The sequence below is a fragment of the Ceratotherium simum genome, chromosome X (genome assembly GCF_057802395.1).
Source record: "Ceratotherium simum simum isolate JZ-2026a chromosome X, ASM5780239v1, whole genome shotgun sequence".
Classification (NCBI taxonomy): Eukaryota; Metazoa; Chordata; class Mammalia; order Perissodactyla; family Rhinocerotidae; genus Ceratotherium; species Ceratotherium simum.
Genome location: NC_141940.1, coordinates 41,506,400 through 41,522,781, shown reverse-complemented (window position 1 = coordinate 41,522,781; position 16,382 = coordinate 41,506,400). Strand labels below are relative to the sequence as shown.

At 35.2% G+C, this 16,382-nt stretch overlaps 1 protein-coding gene across 3 annotated transcripts in view; it reads left to right on the top strand.

Moving 5' to 3' along the window:
• Positions 1-16,382, top strand: part of NRK (Nik related kinase) — a 134,779-nt gene that overhangs the window by 109,082 nt on the left and 9,315 nt on the right. For 2 of the 3 annotated variants that reach the window (XM_087427318.1, XM_087427317.1), the window contains exons 18-24: positions 342-678; positions 3,721-3,907; positions 4,371-4,526; positions 6,315-6,458; positions 8,391-8,549; positions 11,840-11,940; positions 14,311-14,460. In XM_087427318.1, the coding sequence (XP_087283444.1) occupies positions 342-678; positions 3,721-3,907; positions 4,371-4,526; positions 6,315-6,458; positions 8,391-8,549; positions 11,840-11,940; positions 14,311-14,460 (1,234 nt within the window). Of the gene's footprint in view, positions 1-341; positions 679-3,720; positions 3,908-4,370; positions 4,527-6,314; positions 6,459-8,390; positions 8,550-11,839; positions 11,945-13,773; positions 13,917-14,310; positions 14,461-16,382 lie in introns of all 3 variants that reach the window. The other variant, XM_087427319.1, reaches the window with a different exon arrangement.

The following is a 16,382-nucleotide window of genomic DNA, read 5'->3' as shown; positions in this document are numbered from 1 at the left end:
TTGAAGTAGTCTATTATTTAAGAAAAAATTATGTATTCTTGCTACTGACCTAACACATGTTCCTAATAAAGGATACAAGTTCTTTTGCATCTGCCATCCAAACGCAGCCAGGGAATTGATGGTGGCTATGGTGTTAATTCAATATTTAAAATTGACAGGACATGGGACATTTTTCTTGTGTATATCATACCAGTAGTGTTCACATAGAGTGAAAACATGCCTGGAAATGGTACATATGTATGACACATATTTAGAACATATCCTAATTCTGTTTCATTTCCTGACTTTCAAATGTATTTTTGTTGGGTGGCTTTCTTTTATTAATTGGGTCTTGTTATCAGGACAAATTATGGCAGAGGCAGAAGCTGCAAGCAAGATGGTAGAGATGGAAGTGATGGAGGAGAAGGAACCTGTAGCAGCTATGGAAACCAGAGAGCCAGTAGAAGCCATGGAGGAAGTGCAAACAGTTGGGGCAGTGCAGCCATTGGGGACCATGAAGTACATGGAGCCAATATAGGCAGTGGAAGAAGAGGCAAGGAGGGAAGTGGAGATAAGGGAGTCAGTGGAACCAATGAAGAGAGTGGAGCACTTGAACTCAATGGAGGAGAAAATTGCTCAGAGACAGATGGTCCAGGATTGGAGAGACCAGCATCCCAGGACTTTGAACAGCAACAGGAGGTAGGTAATGCACTATTTGAAAAGGAGAATGAATTCCTCTCCTTGTGAATGTGTTTCTCCATGTGATATGTCGCATTTCTAGCCATTCCAAATATATTTTAAACTTTTATCTAAAAGCTTTAAACGTTTTTTGTTGTTGTTGGATAAAACACCAAGACCCATATATATGCTGCATACAAGAGACACACTTCAGACCTCAAGACACTCACAAACTGAAAGTGAAGGGATGGAAAAAGATACTCCACGCAAATGACAATGAAAAGAAAGCTGGGGTAGCAGTACTCATATCAGACAAAATAGACTTTAAAACAAAAACTGTAAAAAGAGACAAAGAAGGGCATTATATAATGATCAAGGGAACAATCCAACAAGAGGATATAACACTTGTAAATATCTACGCACCCAATGTAGGGGCACACAAATATATAAAGAACGTGATGTAAACGTTTTTAATTATAGCTGTAGATAGATCTTTACTTCTTCTAATTTGGATGGTTCCTATTTGCTTCCAGGAACAAAAATACCTTCTTTGTTTACCTTTATTGTTCAGATCACACGTTTGGGATAGTGTCTCTTAACACATACAATTTTTTTTCTGGTAAGTTTTTACTGTGGTAAAATATACATAAAATCTTCTATTTTAATCATTTTTAAGCGTATAATTTAGTGGCATTAAGTACATTCACAATGTTGTACAACCATTACTACTATTCATTTCTAGAATTTTTTGACATCTCAAACAATTAAACATTAACTCCTCATTATCCTTCCCCTCCAGTCCCCAGTAACCTCTATTCTACTTTCTGTCTAGGTACCTTACTTAGATAAGCAGAATCATACAATATTTTCCCTCTTTTATCTATTTTATTTCACTTAGTATAATATTTTTAGGGTTCATCCATGTTGTGGCATGTATCAGAACTTCCTTACTTTTTAAGGCTGAATAATATTCCATAGTATGAATATATCACATTTTGTTTACCCATTCATTTGTTGATGGATGCTTGGGTTGTTTTCACCTTTTGGCTATCATGAATAATGCTGCTGTGGACATTGGTGTACAAGTATCTGTTGTTGGAGTTACTGTTTTCAATTCTTTGGGCCATATACCTAGATGTGGAATTGGTAGAGTGGAATTGCTAGATTCTATTTTAACTTTTTGAGAAACTGTTAACACATGCAGTTTAAACAGAAGTAATGTACTGTGTTTAGACAATGATTTTGTCATTCATAAAACATTTATTGACTTTATAAATAGGCTTAAAAATACTCAAATAGTTTCACTAGATCAATAGGAATTATTACAGAGAAGATTTCCTGGAGTACGTGGTATTTGAACTAATTTTTGACAAATGAGGAGTATTTGGATATTTGAAAACACAAGTGAGATTCCAGACAGAGGAAAGATCATGCCAATTTACTTTCCCAGCCTGTTGTTCTATCACACAAACTGGCTTAGAAGATGCCATGCTCTCTCATGAATTAGTGCCCTTGTACAAGCTATTCCCTGTGTCTATAAGGCTGCCCCCTCACCTCTTCTCTACTTGGTGAACTAGTCATCCTTCATGATCTAACTCATATATCACCTTTGACTTCCCAAGACAGAATTATACACCCCTTCCTCTGTGCTTGTAAGCTTTTTGCCCCTAGTTTAATTTTAGTACTTATGACATTGTAATTTAGTTGTTTATTTGCTTTTCTGTCACAGTACATCGTGAACTGTTAAAGGACAGGAACTTTGTTTAATTCATCCTTTATTACTTTTCTTTACCAACTCACCTAATCCCAGGGCCCAGCTTAGGTCTTGGTCCATGATAGGTACACAATAATTATGGAAGAAAGCACTGAAGGAAGGAAACGAAGAAAAAAGGGAAGAAGGAAACTCTCTAGATGATTTCCAATTAGAAAGCAGTATCAGTGAGACAGTATCTATGACCGTTTGTCTGTCTGTCTATCTATCTGTCTGTCTATCTATCTATCTATCTATCTACGTACCTACCTATCTACCTATCTTATTAAAGACATTAAAACAGGATGTTCCAACATAGTTTTCATAGCATCCCTAGGTATCTCCAGTTATCTCAAAGAATGTTTTTGACATTTACAGAGTGAATGGATCCTCCTTTCAATTTAAAAGGGACATATGGCCATACAACACTTCTGTGGTTGGAAAGGTCATAAAAACATGTCTTTGACAGGGCAGCACAACTCTCTCAATGCCAAGAATCACTTTTTAGACACAAAGAAATGCTTATCAACAGACAGACTTACCAAAAACAGATGGTATGTTTTTCCACAGGATATGGCAACCCACATAAATTCTGTCACATTTTGTGGCATTATCCTTGAGTTTTTTCTCTTTCAGTTAATGGAAGCCAGCTAGATTTTCAGTGAAACACGTTCACACTCTTGAATTTGTGTTGGTTGATTTTCCATCATTAGCTTTGTCATTTGACAAAGTGGAGCTGATACCCTCACTGGTGCTTTTTGTTTTTTCAAGTAGATGTTTGGCATAGCTTAGCTGAATGTAAGCTTTGGAATCAAACAGACTTTGGCTTCTTCAAACTCTGGTCCCCCTACTTATCTCTATAACCTTGAATAAATTATTTAACCTCACTAAGCTTTAGTTTCCTTTTAAGTAAAAAGGTGTTAATTATACTTACATTTTGGGTTATTATAAGGATTCACAATAATATGTAAATAAGACGCCTAGCAGAGTACATGGTACTTAGAAAAAATTCCACAAATGTTAGGTCCTCGAATTGTACAGCTAGGAACTTCAAGCTCCTTGAATTTCTCCTCTGACTTCAATTGTCTCAATATAGATTAGTTCTCTCTCTTCTGATAACATTGTTGAGTTCTTCTGGTAAATGTGGATTTTATAAGGGTGCAGAATTATAGATGTTACAAATTTTGCATTCTCTTTTTCAAATGACCATTAGGCCATTTATTATATTTCAAATGACCTCTAGGCCAAATATTAAATTTCTCTCGCTGTTAATCTCCTAACAAAGCCAAAATCAATTTTCAATCTTCTTCTAGGAGCCAGGTGATATAAATGAGGCCTCAACTACCATTGCCTCAGGTGCTGCACCTGCAGCAGCTGATGATGAGAATGACAGTGTGGACATATCGGAAGCATCAATAGAATCAGGTTTTTCTGCCAGCCACTCATCTCCTTCCAACGGTTCTGGGAGGGCTGCAAATGCTGAATTTGCCAGTGCCATCTGTAAGTGTGTTTAATATAATCTCCAAATGCTGCGGTCTTTTCACATATTAAATACAGTGTTTGACCACTGGTTCATGATCTGAAGAGAATCAAGTCATTCTGATATTCAGTTGACATAAATTCAGATGGATATACGCTTTAAAAAAATCTTTTCACTGAATCTTTATGGCACCTAAATTTGAACTACAATTGAGAAATTGAGTCCCTCATTCTGATTTTTTTTTTTTGCAATCTGATCACAGTAACTTAAAATACTTTTGTATTCAGAAATGTACTTTAATCATCATGATTTGTGTTACCTGATGGTTTAGGAGTTACAGAAATGATACCTCCAGTAAAAAATAAAATACAATAAAGGAAAAAGGAACTTTTCTAGACTGTCTCTCATTTGTGGAAATACTCAAGCACATATGGTGTATACGTTAGTAATTTTTCTCAATATCTTCCCCTTACTTCTTCACAGTATATGCTGGATTAGTGGAAGTACCTGAGAAATCACCTAAGCGACCCTCTGGAGTCAATGTTAACCCACTATATGTCTCTCCTGCATTTAAAAAACCACTAATCCACATGTATGAAAAGGAATTCACTTCTGAGATCTGCTGTGGTTCTTTGTGGGGTGAGTTTGTTTTCTTAAAACTGAGTTTTTTTTTTTTAAAGAATATACTTTTATCTACATAGAAAACTTGTGAAAAATCATAGATGTAAAACATTTGTTTGCTATTACCAAACCATCACCAAGCAAATAAAAAATTTATATTGATAGTAGTTAATTTGCTCATTTATTTATTTATTTTTGCTGATTTATTTTCACTCAGTGCAGTTTGATGTTTGAATTGGCACTCCTTCCCCTTTTTATGCTATTTTTATTTTTAACCTGAATTAACTTGTCTAAAATATAAAATTGGACTAGGTTATAATTATTTTAAAACTTGAGTTTAGTGTTTTTAATTTAGGGTGGTGTGCAGCATATAACACATAATGAGATATTACAAGAAAGACTGCTGCACGTTCTTGTTTTTAAATAATCTTGAGGATTTATAGAGCAAGTTCCTTCTGTACTTTCTCAATCCTTTATTCCAGAAGAATTATAACCACATTGGTAGTGCTGAGACAATATATTACCTCAGGCCAATCTGTATCATAAATGAAACTGAATAAATGTATGCAAGGAGGGGAGAAATCCAAAGTAAATGCCAACATCTGACTTGCAATTTCATAGATTTTACTTAATGTTTGATTGAACAGGGGACAGAATTTTAAATTAAAAATAGAGCAGTGTAGTAAACATTATAGTTATATAGATTGAACAACTTAGGGAAAAACATGTCATCCTCAAAGTTTTGCTAATGTAATGTGTCAGATAACAAGAAAGCAATGTTTACTTCATTATCATTTCAGTCAGGCAACTACCCAGAATTGCAGTTAATGTATAGTAACTCATTTTTATAACTTATGGCTTTATAATGTGAAAAATAAAAGATTACAGTCAAAATTGACTATACTTCCCCCTCCCTCTCTGATTCCCCTGTGAAAATCAGATACAGTTCCTAAACCTGCCATTGGCCGTTACTTAAAGAACTGGTAAAGGACATAGTGGGAAAATGAAGGCAGAGACACTTGTCTTTTCTCCTTATACCCTTGGAGAACAAATATTCTCCAAGCAGGGGGAAGGCACTGAAGTACTCTCTCTTACATTACTTTGCTGATTTTCTCCTGTGTGTCTCAGGTTATGGGAGAAAACTCTCACAGTGGTTTGAAGTGTATTCTAACTTTAGTTCAATCTTCTCTTTCAGTCCTCTCATTTGGTCTTTAAACAGTGCTTATATTTGAATGAATAGAGCCAGTAGACAAATAACAGAGTGTAGGAATTTAGATACATGAAAGGAGGAACTAATTTCATAGGTGTTTAGCAATGTAAGTTTTTAAATATATACAGAGTCACTCAATTTAAAAACAATTTACATGTAATTATTTTAAAAGCATTAAAACCCTTAGTTATAGTTGAGAATGAGAAATCAACTGAATTGAAGTCTATGTACGTGCTAGACAGCCTTAATGTTCAATGGTAACTTTCAAAACAGTTGATTGATTTTTATAAAGTTTGGGACACTACTAAAGGATGCTGAGATATACTTAAAGTTCTATTTATAAGATGGCACACCAGACAGCAACTGGTAAAGTATTGCCAGAGGGTATTATTTTCTATACTTTAATGTATTTCAATGAAATTTGCTCTGTTAGTAAGAGTTCATTGTTACGCAGAATGAGGTTAACATTAGCCTAAAATGATAAAAGTCACCTTTACATAGATCAGCACACTGGAGTAGCAAAAATACTAATATAAATTCAATTATAAAAATGTAATCTGAGCTAACATAACACTTTTCTTTTTATATACCAACAGGAGTGAATTTGCTGTTGGGAACCCGATCTAATCTGTATCTGATGGATAGAAGTGGAAAGGCAGACATTACTAAACTTATAAAGCGAAGACCATTCCGTCAGATTCAAGTTGTAGAGCCACTCAATTTGCTGATTACCATCTCCGGTTTGTTTAAGAACTAAAATTAGCTGAGTAATTATGAAGATTAATTAGGTTGCAAACTGGGCTAAATACTTTCTCAGGTGAAAGTGTTCACAGGAAAGCACTTTAAATATAACTTATAATTGGGACACCAGACTTTCCTTCTTGTATTTTCTCATATATTTACAATTTAAACTAACTTCTGATTCTCCTTTGGTGTCTGGATGTTGGATTGTAATGCACCTAACCTAGGTCAATGATAAGAAAAACCATGCCATTTGCGTCTTTTTAGGTCTTTTCTGAGTAGCCACCTACAACTTTACAACTCAAAACTTCACCCACCCATATACACACAATCACACTAACATACACCATATGCCTTTCTTGTAATGTGTTAGAAGCAACAAAGAACAAAGTGGACAATAATTGGATAAAATTGAGACTCTGTTGTCCCTGGCGTGGCCTTATCATAAGGGCCTACCGCTAGGGTTAGTAACAAGAATGAATCCCCTAAGACCTTTACACTTTTCCCCCATAGTATTTGAACTTCTTAGTTTTGGTCAGTCAGAGCCTGAACCTTTGAACATGACAGAGCAAGTAAATGGATGTTAATAATGATTGTGATTACTAAACAGTACTTGGTATCAGGAAAGCACTAGCATTAAAGTTAACTATAGGCAAAAGATGACTGACAAAAGGATAGGAAAAGTAAAAAAAATGGTTTGACTGTAGAATAAAATGATGCTAATCAGTCATTTATATGTGCTTATATACTTCCTGCCTGTACATAATAGCCATATTGCACATTAATTAATGATTATATATATTCCTAAATATGATTAACTTTGCTTTAAGTTTTCGTTAGAGGAGAAAATCCTCTATAAATATGCTAAAGCTTCATGATCTTTTTGATTGTGTTTCAGGTTCATGTATTTATAATTGCTTGAGGTACATAGCACGTGTAGTTTTTGAGAACATCTGGGTGGCTTAGACACTGCACATCTGGATAACAGATTTCTTTACTTTTTATCCAACTTTCTCTAACCCAAATATGCCCTTTTAATACTTAAGTTTCTCTCAAATGTGGATTATTTTTTCATCAAATAGTACTGAGAACATCAGTGTAGAAAGATACCTAATAGTTTAGAGCACAAATTTATTTTACCATTTAAGAATAGAATGGCAATAGACATACATGTGTGAATTCTAACACTGCTTTAAAAATGTCATGTAAAAACATATTTAAGATTAATCACATAAGTAAGAATCCTGTTGTTGGGACTAGAAACCTTATAATCATAAATCCTAAAAATGAATATAAAGTTACTATATATGAAAAGAAATGTGTAATTTTAATGGCCTGATTTTCCTGAAGGAATTGTAAGAATTGGATGAGATTTACAATTTGAAAATGAACGTTAAAGATAAATTGGGTTGATAAAAAAATAATAAAACTGTTCAATTATTTTTTAAGTATGCTGGAATGAAAGAGCACAAAGAGACCCATCCCACTGACCCTGAATGCCTAACAGTCAATAAATACATCAGACCTCCCTCTTATACATACACACTACCAGGGACAGCTTCTGTGTCTCTGAATCCCAGAAGGTTCATGACTTAGATAAAAGCCAAGGTACAAATGAACGGATGGTAATTCTGTTGCCTGCACAGTAGCAGTCTTAACCTGTCCCAAATAAGTAGTTTACATTCACTTCAGACAGGCACGTAGGTAGCTGGTAGACACTTTGACTATCTTTTGGAAGTGAGAGACTAAGAGAGACTTGGCCATCACATTTCCAAAGTCTGAAGGGAAGATTCTGATGCAGTGTAGTTGTTTTAAAGTGTCTTTTACTTTAGTCAAAACATTTGGTTAATAAGGCAAAATACCTTTACATTTTTGTTCTTCTAATATATGAAAAAATAGACTGAATTGAAACATCTTTTCTTATCTATCAGGCCATAAGAACAGACTTCGGGTGTATCATTTGACCTGGCTGAGGAACAAGATTTTGAATGATGATCCAGAAAGTAAAAGAAGACAAGAGGAAATGCTAAAGACAGAGGAAGCCTGCAAAGCTATTGATAAATTGACAGGCTGTGAACACTTCAGTGTCCGTAAGTCCCATTTCATGTTTCCTATAGCTATATAACTTTTGCTTCCCTTCATTCGGTGAAGTATATTATTGTGAAAGGCAAAGTAGAGAAAGGAAAGAATTTGCAACTTCATATACAAAAATGAGTGAATTTAATTGAGACATCTTCCAGGTCTTTTTTTTAAATTGGAAAATCTCTTTTAATACTGACAAGGAAACTTTATGATAAGTCAAAAAGAAAATTCTTCTATGGTCTGCTGGCTCTTTCTTCCACTGTTGATATTCATGAGTATAATTGCTAAACATTTCCTGTCTGTTTAGATTGTTTTCATATCCCTTGTCTCTTCACAATCATCCACTATGAAATGGAGTAACAACTCCAGGGTCTCAGAATTCTGCTTTCCTCTGTCAACAACTGGGAAATAGTGTTATTCCATTCTGTTCTATTTCTGAAGCAAATCCCCCTACTCTCAGCCTTCATTTTCTTATTTCCTCTTCACTAATTGCCCCTTCAGGCAGAACTAGTAGCATAGGTAAGAGATAGCTGGAGTCACATAATATGAGTTGCAGCAGGATATTTCTATCCCGACACCATTTCTGTTCTGTATGTAAAGAGGCTTTCCCAGGATAAGTTTCCATATGGGTGTACATATGTACACACACACCATTAAAGGGAGAAAGGAGTACCCAGACAAACTAGGCATTAAATAAATGCACTACTTTTTTCTAGTTTTGTGTATCACTACTTTCCTCCAAATTGTATTCTGTAAATTTGGTAGCCAGAGGTGAAAGATATCCCCAGATGTTAACCCAGGAGTTTATACAGCAGAACTGCCTCCTACTAACTTGAAGATTTTTTAGTTAAATAAGAGAGAGTTTACAAAGATAGTCGTCTTGCAAATCTGTGCTCTTGGTAGGTGGATGGACTAGTTCAGTCTAGTTTTCCTGGCTGACCCCATTCCAACCCATCCCAGCTCTTAGAACAACCAAAAACATTTGTTCTCCTGACAAGTGGAACAGTAGCATCTTCGTACAGGAGAACAGCAACATACTCATACTTGCATGGTATTTTCATAGCCTTCCAAGATCCACAAAATAATGGACAAGCACCAATTGCTGCAATATATTAAAATTATAGGAAGTATTTGCTTAACAGAGAATTCCTTTGCTTGTTGGGATTTATTAATCATGCCTCTTTGGCCTACTTGGGAACAGTGCAAAAGAAAAAGAAAGAGTAAGCTAGACTCAGAGAGAGAGAGAGAGAGAGAAGGGGGGGGAGGGAGAGAGAGAGAGAGAAAAGCTTTATATATTGGTCTCAGATGAAGTCTGGTTAGAGAGGACAGAAGCAATGTCTTTGCCAAGAAAGAGGGATTTTAGCACAAAGTATACATCTATCAGGTGGGACACCATATTCCATGAAAGCCAGAAGGTCTAGCTGAGAGCAAGCATATACTTTTTTAGACATTTTTTTCTCTTTTTTGAAAAAACAGCTCTAATGAAATAACTTACATACCATAAAATGCACCCATTTAAATTATACAGTTCAATGATTTTTAGTATGTTTATAGAATTGTGTAACCATCACCATAATCTAATTTTTATCATCCCAAAAAGAAACCCCATTGCCATTAGCAATCATTGCACATTCTATCACTCTTACATTCACCTTAATCCCCTCACAGTCCTAGGTAACCACTGATCTACTTTCTTTTGCTATAGATTTGTCTCTTCTAGATAATTCATTTAAATGGAATCATACATTATGTGGTCTTTTGTGACAGGTTTCTGTCACTTAGCATAATGTTTTCAAGCTTCATCTATGCTGTAATCTGTACAACATGTATCAGTATTTCCTTTGTATTGCTGAATAGTATTGCATTGTATTGATATAGCACCTTTTGTTTATCCAATTTTTTATACATTCATTGTTTATACAATTGTACTCTTTCCACTTTTTGGCTATTAGGAACAATGCTGCTATGAACATTTTCATACATATCTTTGTACATGGGAATGTATGTTTTCTTTTCTCTTGGATAGTACTGCCAGACTGTCAGTATGGCTGCACCACTTTACATTGCCACAAGTATGAAGGCTCCATATTTTCTTCATCCTTGCCAACATTTGTAAATGTCTGTCTTTTGATTCTAGCCATCCAAGTGTAAAGTGGCATCTCATTGTAGTTTTGATTTGCATTTCCTTGATGACTAATGTTGTTGAGCATCTTTTCAAGTGTTTACTGGCCATTTGTATGTCTTCTTTGGGTTATTTATCTTTTTGTTGTTGAGTTGTAAGCATTCTTTATGTATTCTGAATACTAGACTCTTATCAGATATATGATTTGCAAATATTTTCTCCCATTCCATAGGTTGTCTTTTCACCTTTTTGATAGTGTCCTTTGATGCATAGAAGTTTTAATTTTAATCAAACCCAATTTATTTATTTTTTTATTTTGTTGCTTATGCTTTTGGTGTCAAATATCAGAATCCATTGCCATGAAGATTTATTCCTATTTTTACTTCTAAGAGTTTTATAGTTTTAGCTCTTACATTTAGGTCTTTGATCCATTTTGAGTTTATTTTTGTGTATGGTGTGAGGTAAGGGGTCCAACTTCATTCTTTTGTGTGTAGATATTTGGTTGTCCCAGTACCATTTGTTGAAGAGACTATTCATTCCCTATTGAATGGTCTTGGCACCATTTACCATAGATATATGGTTTATTTGTAGACTTCCAGTTCACCATTGATCTTTATGCCTATCCTTATATGTACTACACTCTTTTGATTACTGTAGCTTGTAGTACGTTTTGAAATTGGGAAGTGTGATTCCTCCAATTTTGTCTTTCATTTTCAAGTTTGTTTTGGCTTTTGGGGCCTCTTCTAATTCCATGTGAAGTTTAGGATCAGTGTTTCCATTTCTGCATAAAAGGCCATTGGGATTTTACTAGAGATTGCATTGAATCTCTGGATCACTTTGGATAGTATTGCCCTCTTAACAATGTTAAGTCTACCCATCCATGAACAAAGAAAGTCTTTCCATTGATTTCAGTCTTCATAATTTCTTTCAACAATGTTTTGTAGTTTTCAGTGTACAATTTAGAGTGCTCTTGAAGACTAATGCATACACTTCATAAAACTATATAGTAATTTTGTCACCTTTTTGGGGCATCAAATTGAAACCAAATAGCATTTCTAAAAATATATGATCTGTGCTCTTACACCGTGGTTATGACATTTTCAATGACAAATGCAAATACTCGAGTGTTCTTGTAAACTTTGTGGCATTGTTACTTCTTTGTATTTTATCATGTAGTCCAACATGAAGAAACAACATATATTGCAATTGCTTTGAAATCATCAATTCACCTTTATGCATGGGCACCAAAGTCCTTCGATGAAAGCACTGCTATTAAAGTGAGTGGTCTCCTTTTCCTTTGGATCATATGGTTTTTCTTTTGAGGAATTATAAATATAACAATATTTTGGAATACAGTAGCAGAAATATATACCATTCTTCCACAGTTAAAGTAATTTGAATATACCATGTCAATAATTATCATTTAACCCTTTTTTAGACAATTCACAGGCACCACAGCAAGGGAGAGTATGAGGGAAATCCCTGACCCCTCCCCTTAGAGCACCTCCTCAGCAGCTCCTCACTCCCAATTACTGTAGTCAACATGAAGACCTTCTCTTTTGGAACCCAAACATGGGCTTTTGTTGCCACTCCAATGACTTGAAGCTGAGAAAGTCTTTGTTCTCTCTTAATTGGGGGGGGGGGCTGGAAAGCAGAGGGAAGGTAAGGAAAGGTGTAGCAATGGTAGAGGAGGGAACCCCACTGAAATAGGAATGAGGGAAAAGAAAGCCTTTGTTCTAATTACCAAGGCTACAATGGATGGAGATGGGGAGGAAAGGTGAGTCTATATTCCTTCCAAACTGGAACTGTGAACATATTTCTCTCTAGAACTATTGAAAGGAATGGGAGTTAGGCTAATTTGGATTACCAGCATTATTTACACCTTTATTACAGTTTAACTGAACATCTATGGATCAGCCTTTTAAGGTAACCATTTAGTGTCCCAAACAATTAAGTTGCTGATGATTTTTAAAATCACATCTCATTAACTGGGGACTCTTTTTATCTTTATTATCATTTTATAATGCTCCAGAATTCCACATAAATAGGATTATTTTGTATTTATTCCACAATAGTAATGAAGACTGTTTAATGAACTGGCAGCGTTATATAGAGTCTAGTAGCTCCTAATCTGGGATGTATATCAGAATCATCTGGAGCATTTATTAAAAGTTTAGATCAGTGCCGACGCCATGGCATAGTAGTTAAATTTGGTGCACTTCACTTTGGCAGCCCGGGTTCACGGGTTTAGATCCCAGGCATGGACCTACACCACTCATCAGCCATGCTGTGGTGGTGACCCACATATAAAAAGTGGAGGAAGATTGGCACAGATGTTAGCTCAGGGCTAGTCTTCCTCACCAAAAAAAAAAAAAAAGTTTAGATCTCAGACCCAACCCCAGGCCGAATAAGTAGGTCTGGAGTAGGGCCTGGGAATCTATATTTTTAGCAAATGTTCCAGGTGATTTTGAACTAGTTGGTCCATGGACAAGTTTTTACAAAGCATGGATAGGGACACATTATGATAGACCCCAGCAGATATTCATGAAATACTTTTGTATCTTAGGTCAGGATCTGTTTTCATGGTATATTTTGTTGACCGAAACATCACATGTAGACAATAAAGATTGGGCTAACTTTTACGACTGCACCTCACTCTCTATTTGCACAATAAATACGTTCTTTTATAAATAGCACAGAGTACTATATAGACAGTCTGGGTCTTCCCTGACACAAATCACATACCTGATCTGATCTCCATAAATTGGGCCTTGGGTCAGCAGTCAGTATTTGGATATGGGTTCGTTCTTGAGTGTCTGCTGATTGGTCAGAGCTGCCTGGTATGGAGCTGGAAAGCAAAGAAGATAAGTATGAACAGTCTATCTAGCCTGATACACAGTTCCTGGTCTAAGTCCTCACTCCAGTACTTGAATCCCACCTCATGACTACAGTATGGTGAATCCTGTGATACTCAGTCCTCTGCTGTGACCTGAACTTGGCAATGACTCCTGTTTGGCTTTTTGTTTCCTTGGACTAGGAACCATAAGAGCCTAGAGTATATCCAGTCTATGGTAGGTTAACATGTCTGGCCTTTTTCATTCCCTACCAAGTATGCGTTGATCAATCAGCAGACTCCAAAGGAGACTACATGTCCTATGAAGCCTATATACGAATACTGGCAAAAATACAGGCAGCTGATCCGGCAAACCGGTTTAAGAGACCAGATGAGCTCCTTCATTTGCTGAAGCTCAAGGCAAGAAATTTAAAGACAGCAAACAGAGTGTAGGGCTCTTATGATTATTGGAGATTTGGCCTTCAAAGGGAAGCTCAATATTTAGAATCTGAATATAATTACGTTCTTGTTACAGTAACAGACCTAAGAAAAGATGTAATACATAAGTCTCTAAATACATTACATAATTTTAAAAAATCAGCCTGAGTTTTATAAACCCTTTAAACAAAAGATGAGGGGGGTACATAACAGACCTAAGAAAAGATGTAATACATAAGTCTCTAAATACATTACATAATTTTAAAAAATCAGCCTGAGTTTTATAAACCCTTTAAACAAAAGATGAGGGGGGGCTTTTTGCCTTGTCAGAGTATCATTTTTGGCCTTTTGGCCATATTTGGTTTTATATTTACAGGTATTTCCAACACTTGGTCATAAGCCAGTGACAGTTGACCTGGCAATTGGTTCTGAAAAAAGACTAAAGATTTTCTTCAGCTCAGCAGAAGGATATCACATCATTGATGCAGAATCTGAGATTATGTCTGATGTGACCCTGCCAAATAATGTAAGATCCCTAGAAATTATTGTATACCACAATTTGAGTTATCCCAGCTGTCAAAACTCTTAAAGATTTAAAAATATGATTATCAATATCTATACTGGAACTGAGACCTAAAAGGTAAGTATAGTGTCAGAAAGTAGTAATGGATAAACAAAAATCACTGACGGTTTCTTAGTCCAGACAGTTGAGTCTATTCGCAGATAAATTTTGTTTCTCTGGCACAGTGTTTTTTGTTTGTTTTTAAATGAGTAAAGTTTACACTTAAAAATCTAGATTTCTATTGATAAACCAAAAGATCTGACAACATCAGACCCATGTTACTATCTAGCCATCATAAACTGGAACCGATTCATTCCTGCCCTTTTAGATGGAATATATTCTTTATCCATCCACCTTTATGTATTATAATAACTGGCCCTAGTTGGCATATGAGTTTCTAATCCTTGCTTTAGTCCTTCTTCACCCTATAAAGCATTAATAGCTTCTTTAAAAATACAACACCAGTATTGCAGCATTATTATGTGTATCCCCCTTCTTTATCCAGATTGTAGTACTTTGTGATATATAGCAAATTATCATAAAGTGTTCTTTAGAATTTCTGATCAAGTGATTCAGCATTTTAAAAGCCCGTGCACTTCAACTCTTAACTCTTAAATAATTATGAATATTGAAAATATGGCACAACATCTAAAATATGGATAGTTGTAAAAACACTATTCACATCATTTCTATAAAGAGCTCAAACATAACACAATTCCCCTCCCACACACTCCCCATACAAAATATAATTCTACTATGTCTTAAATTTGATGTTGGCAATGATGCTTGTCCTATTAAAAATTATATTTAAAAGGAAGGGCTGAACCAACAAATCTCTACTTCACCCTTTTTCAATTCCCCGGTTTATCAACAACTAAAATTTTAGCAGTTTAACATTATACAAAAGTCCAGGAGAAAACGTTGATGTACTTTAAACCGCCGCAGTTATGTGTTTTGCACAGCTTTCAGATTTATCTTATACATCTCTGACAAATTACATAGAGCAATTGTCAGGTCATTAGTGGAGACATTAAAAAAATGTTATGCTCATATTAATAATCTAATTAGCTGATCACTCAGTTGTCACCTATGATTATATAGAAATCATCCTGTTTATAATGTAGAAAATATTGAACCAAGCACAGCCAAAGTCATTTAGATACAAGTTCAGGTTAATTTGGATATAAATATTATAGTATTCTTCAGTTGAAGTGTCTTCCATAGCTTCTTGCATCTTATTTTTTGTGTCATGTCAGTTAGCCTTTATTTTGAAGCTAGTGCAGTATTGAACATTGCAGTATACATTTATTTGAAAAGTCATTCAATATTTGAACCCTGTGTTCCACTTGGCTACTAAGTAAGGAAAATTATTTCCTTTTGAAGCAATCAGTTAATTATTGTGGCAGCAAAAATGAGAGAAGATGAGTTTTTAAAAAATCATTTTCTGACCTAATTAGGTACCTTAAGTATATTCAAAAATAGTATTTTTAGCTAAATGCCCTAGTGTCTTGACCCATTAAAAGAGAAAGGACTCTAATATAAGAGAGGGGAGAGTGTCTTCTGAAACAGAATGTACTAAAAATAATGTTTTTCCAAGAGTGCTAGATTACAAAAGCTGTAATGCTACAAGGGAGCCATGTGTGCTAAAGAATATCTGGTTACTTCGGGAATCATCTGAGAACCAAGAGAATTACCTCTGAGGCTTTCTGGATTTACAGCAGTCCAGCTTTATTCTAAACAGATTTTTTTGAGACAACCTTCTTTCTTGCAATTTCTTTTTCTCTCTTCCTTCATCTCTTTTCTGATTCAATTGCTCATGCGAGTTCCCAGGGAACGCATTAAAATTGCTTTTCGCCTCTGGATCCCCATTTTAGTTTTAAGGATTG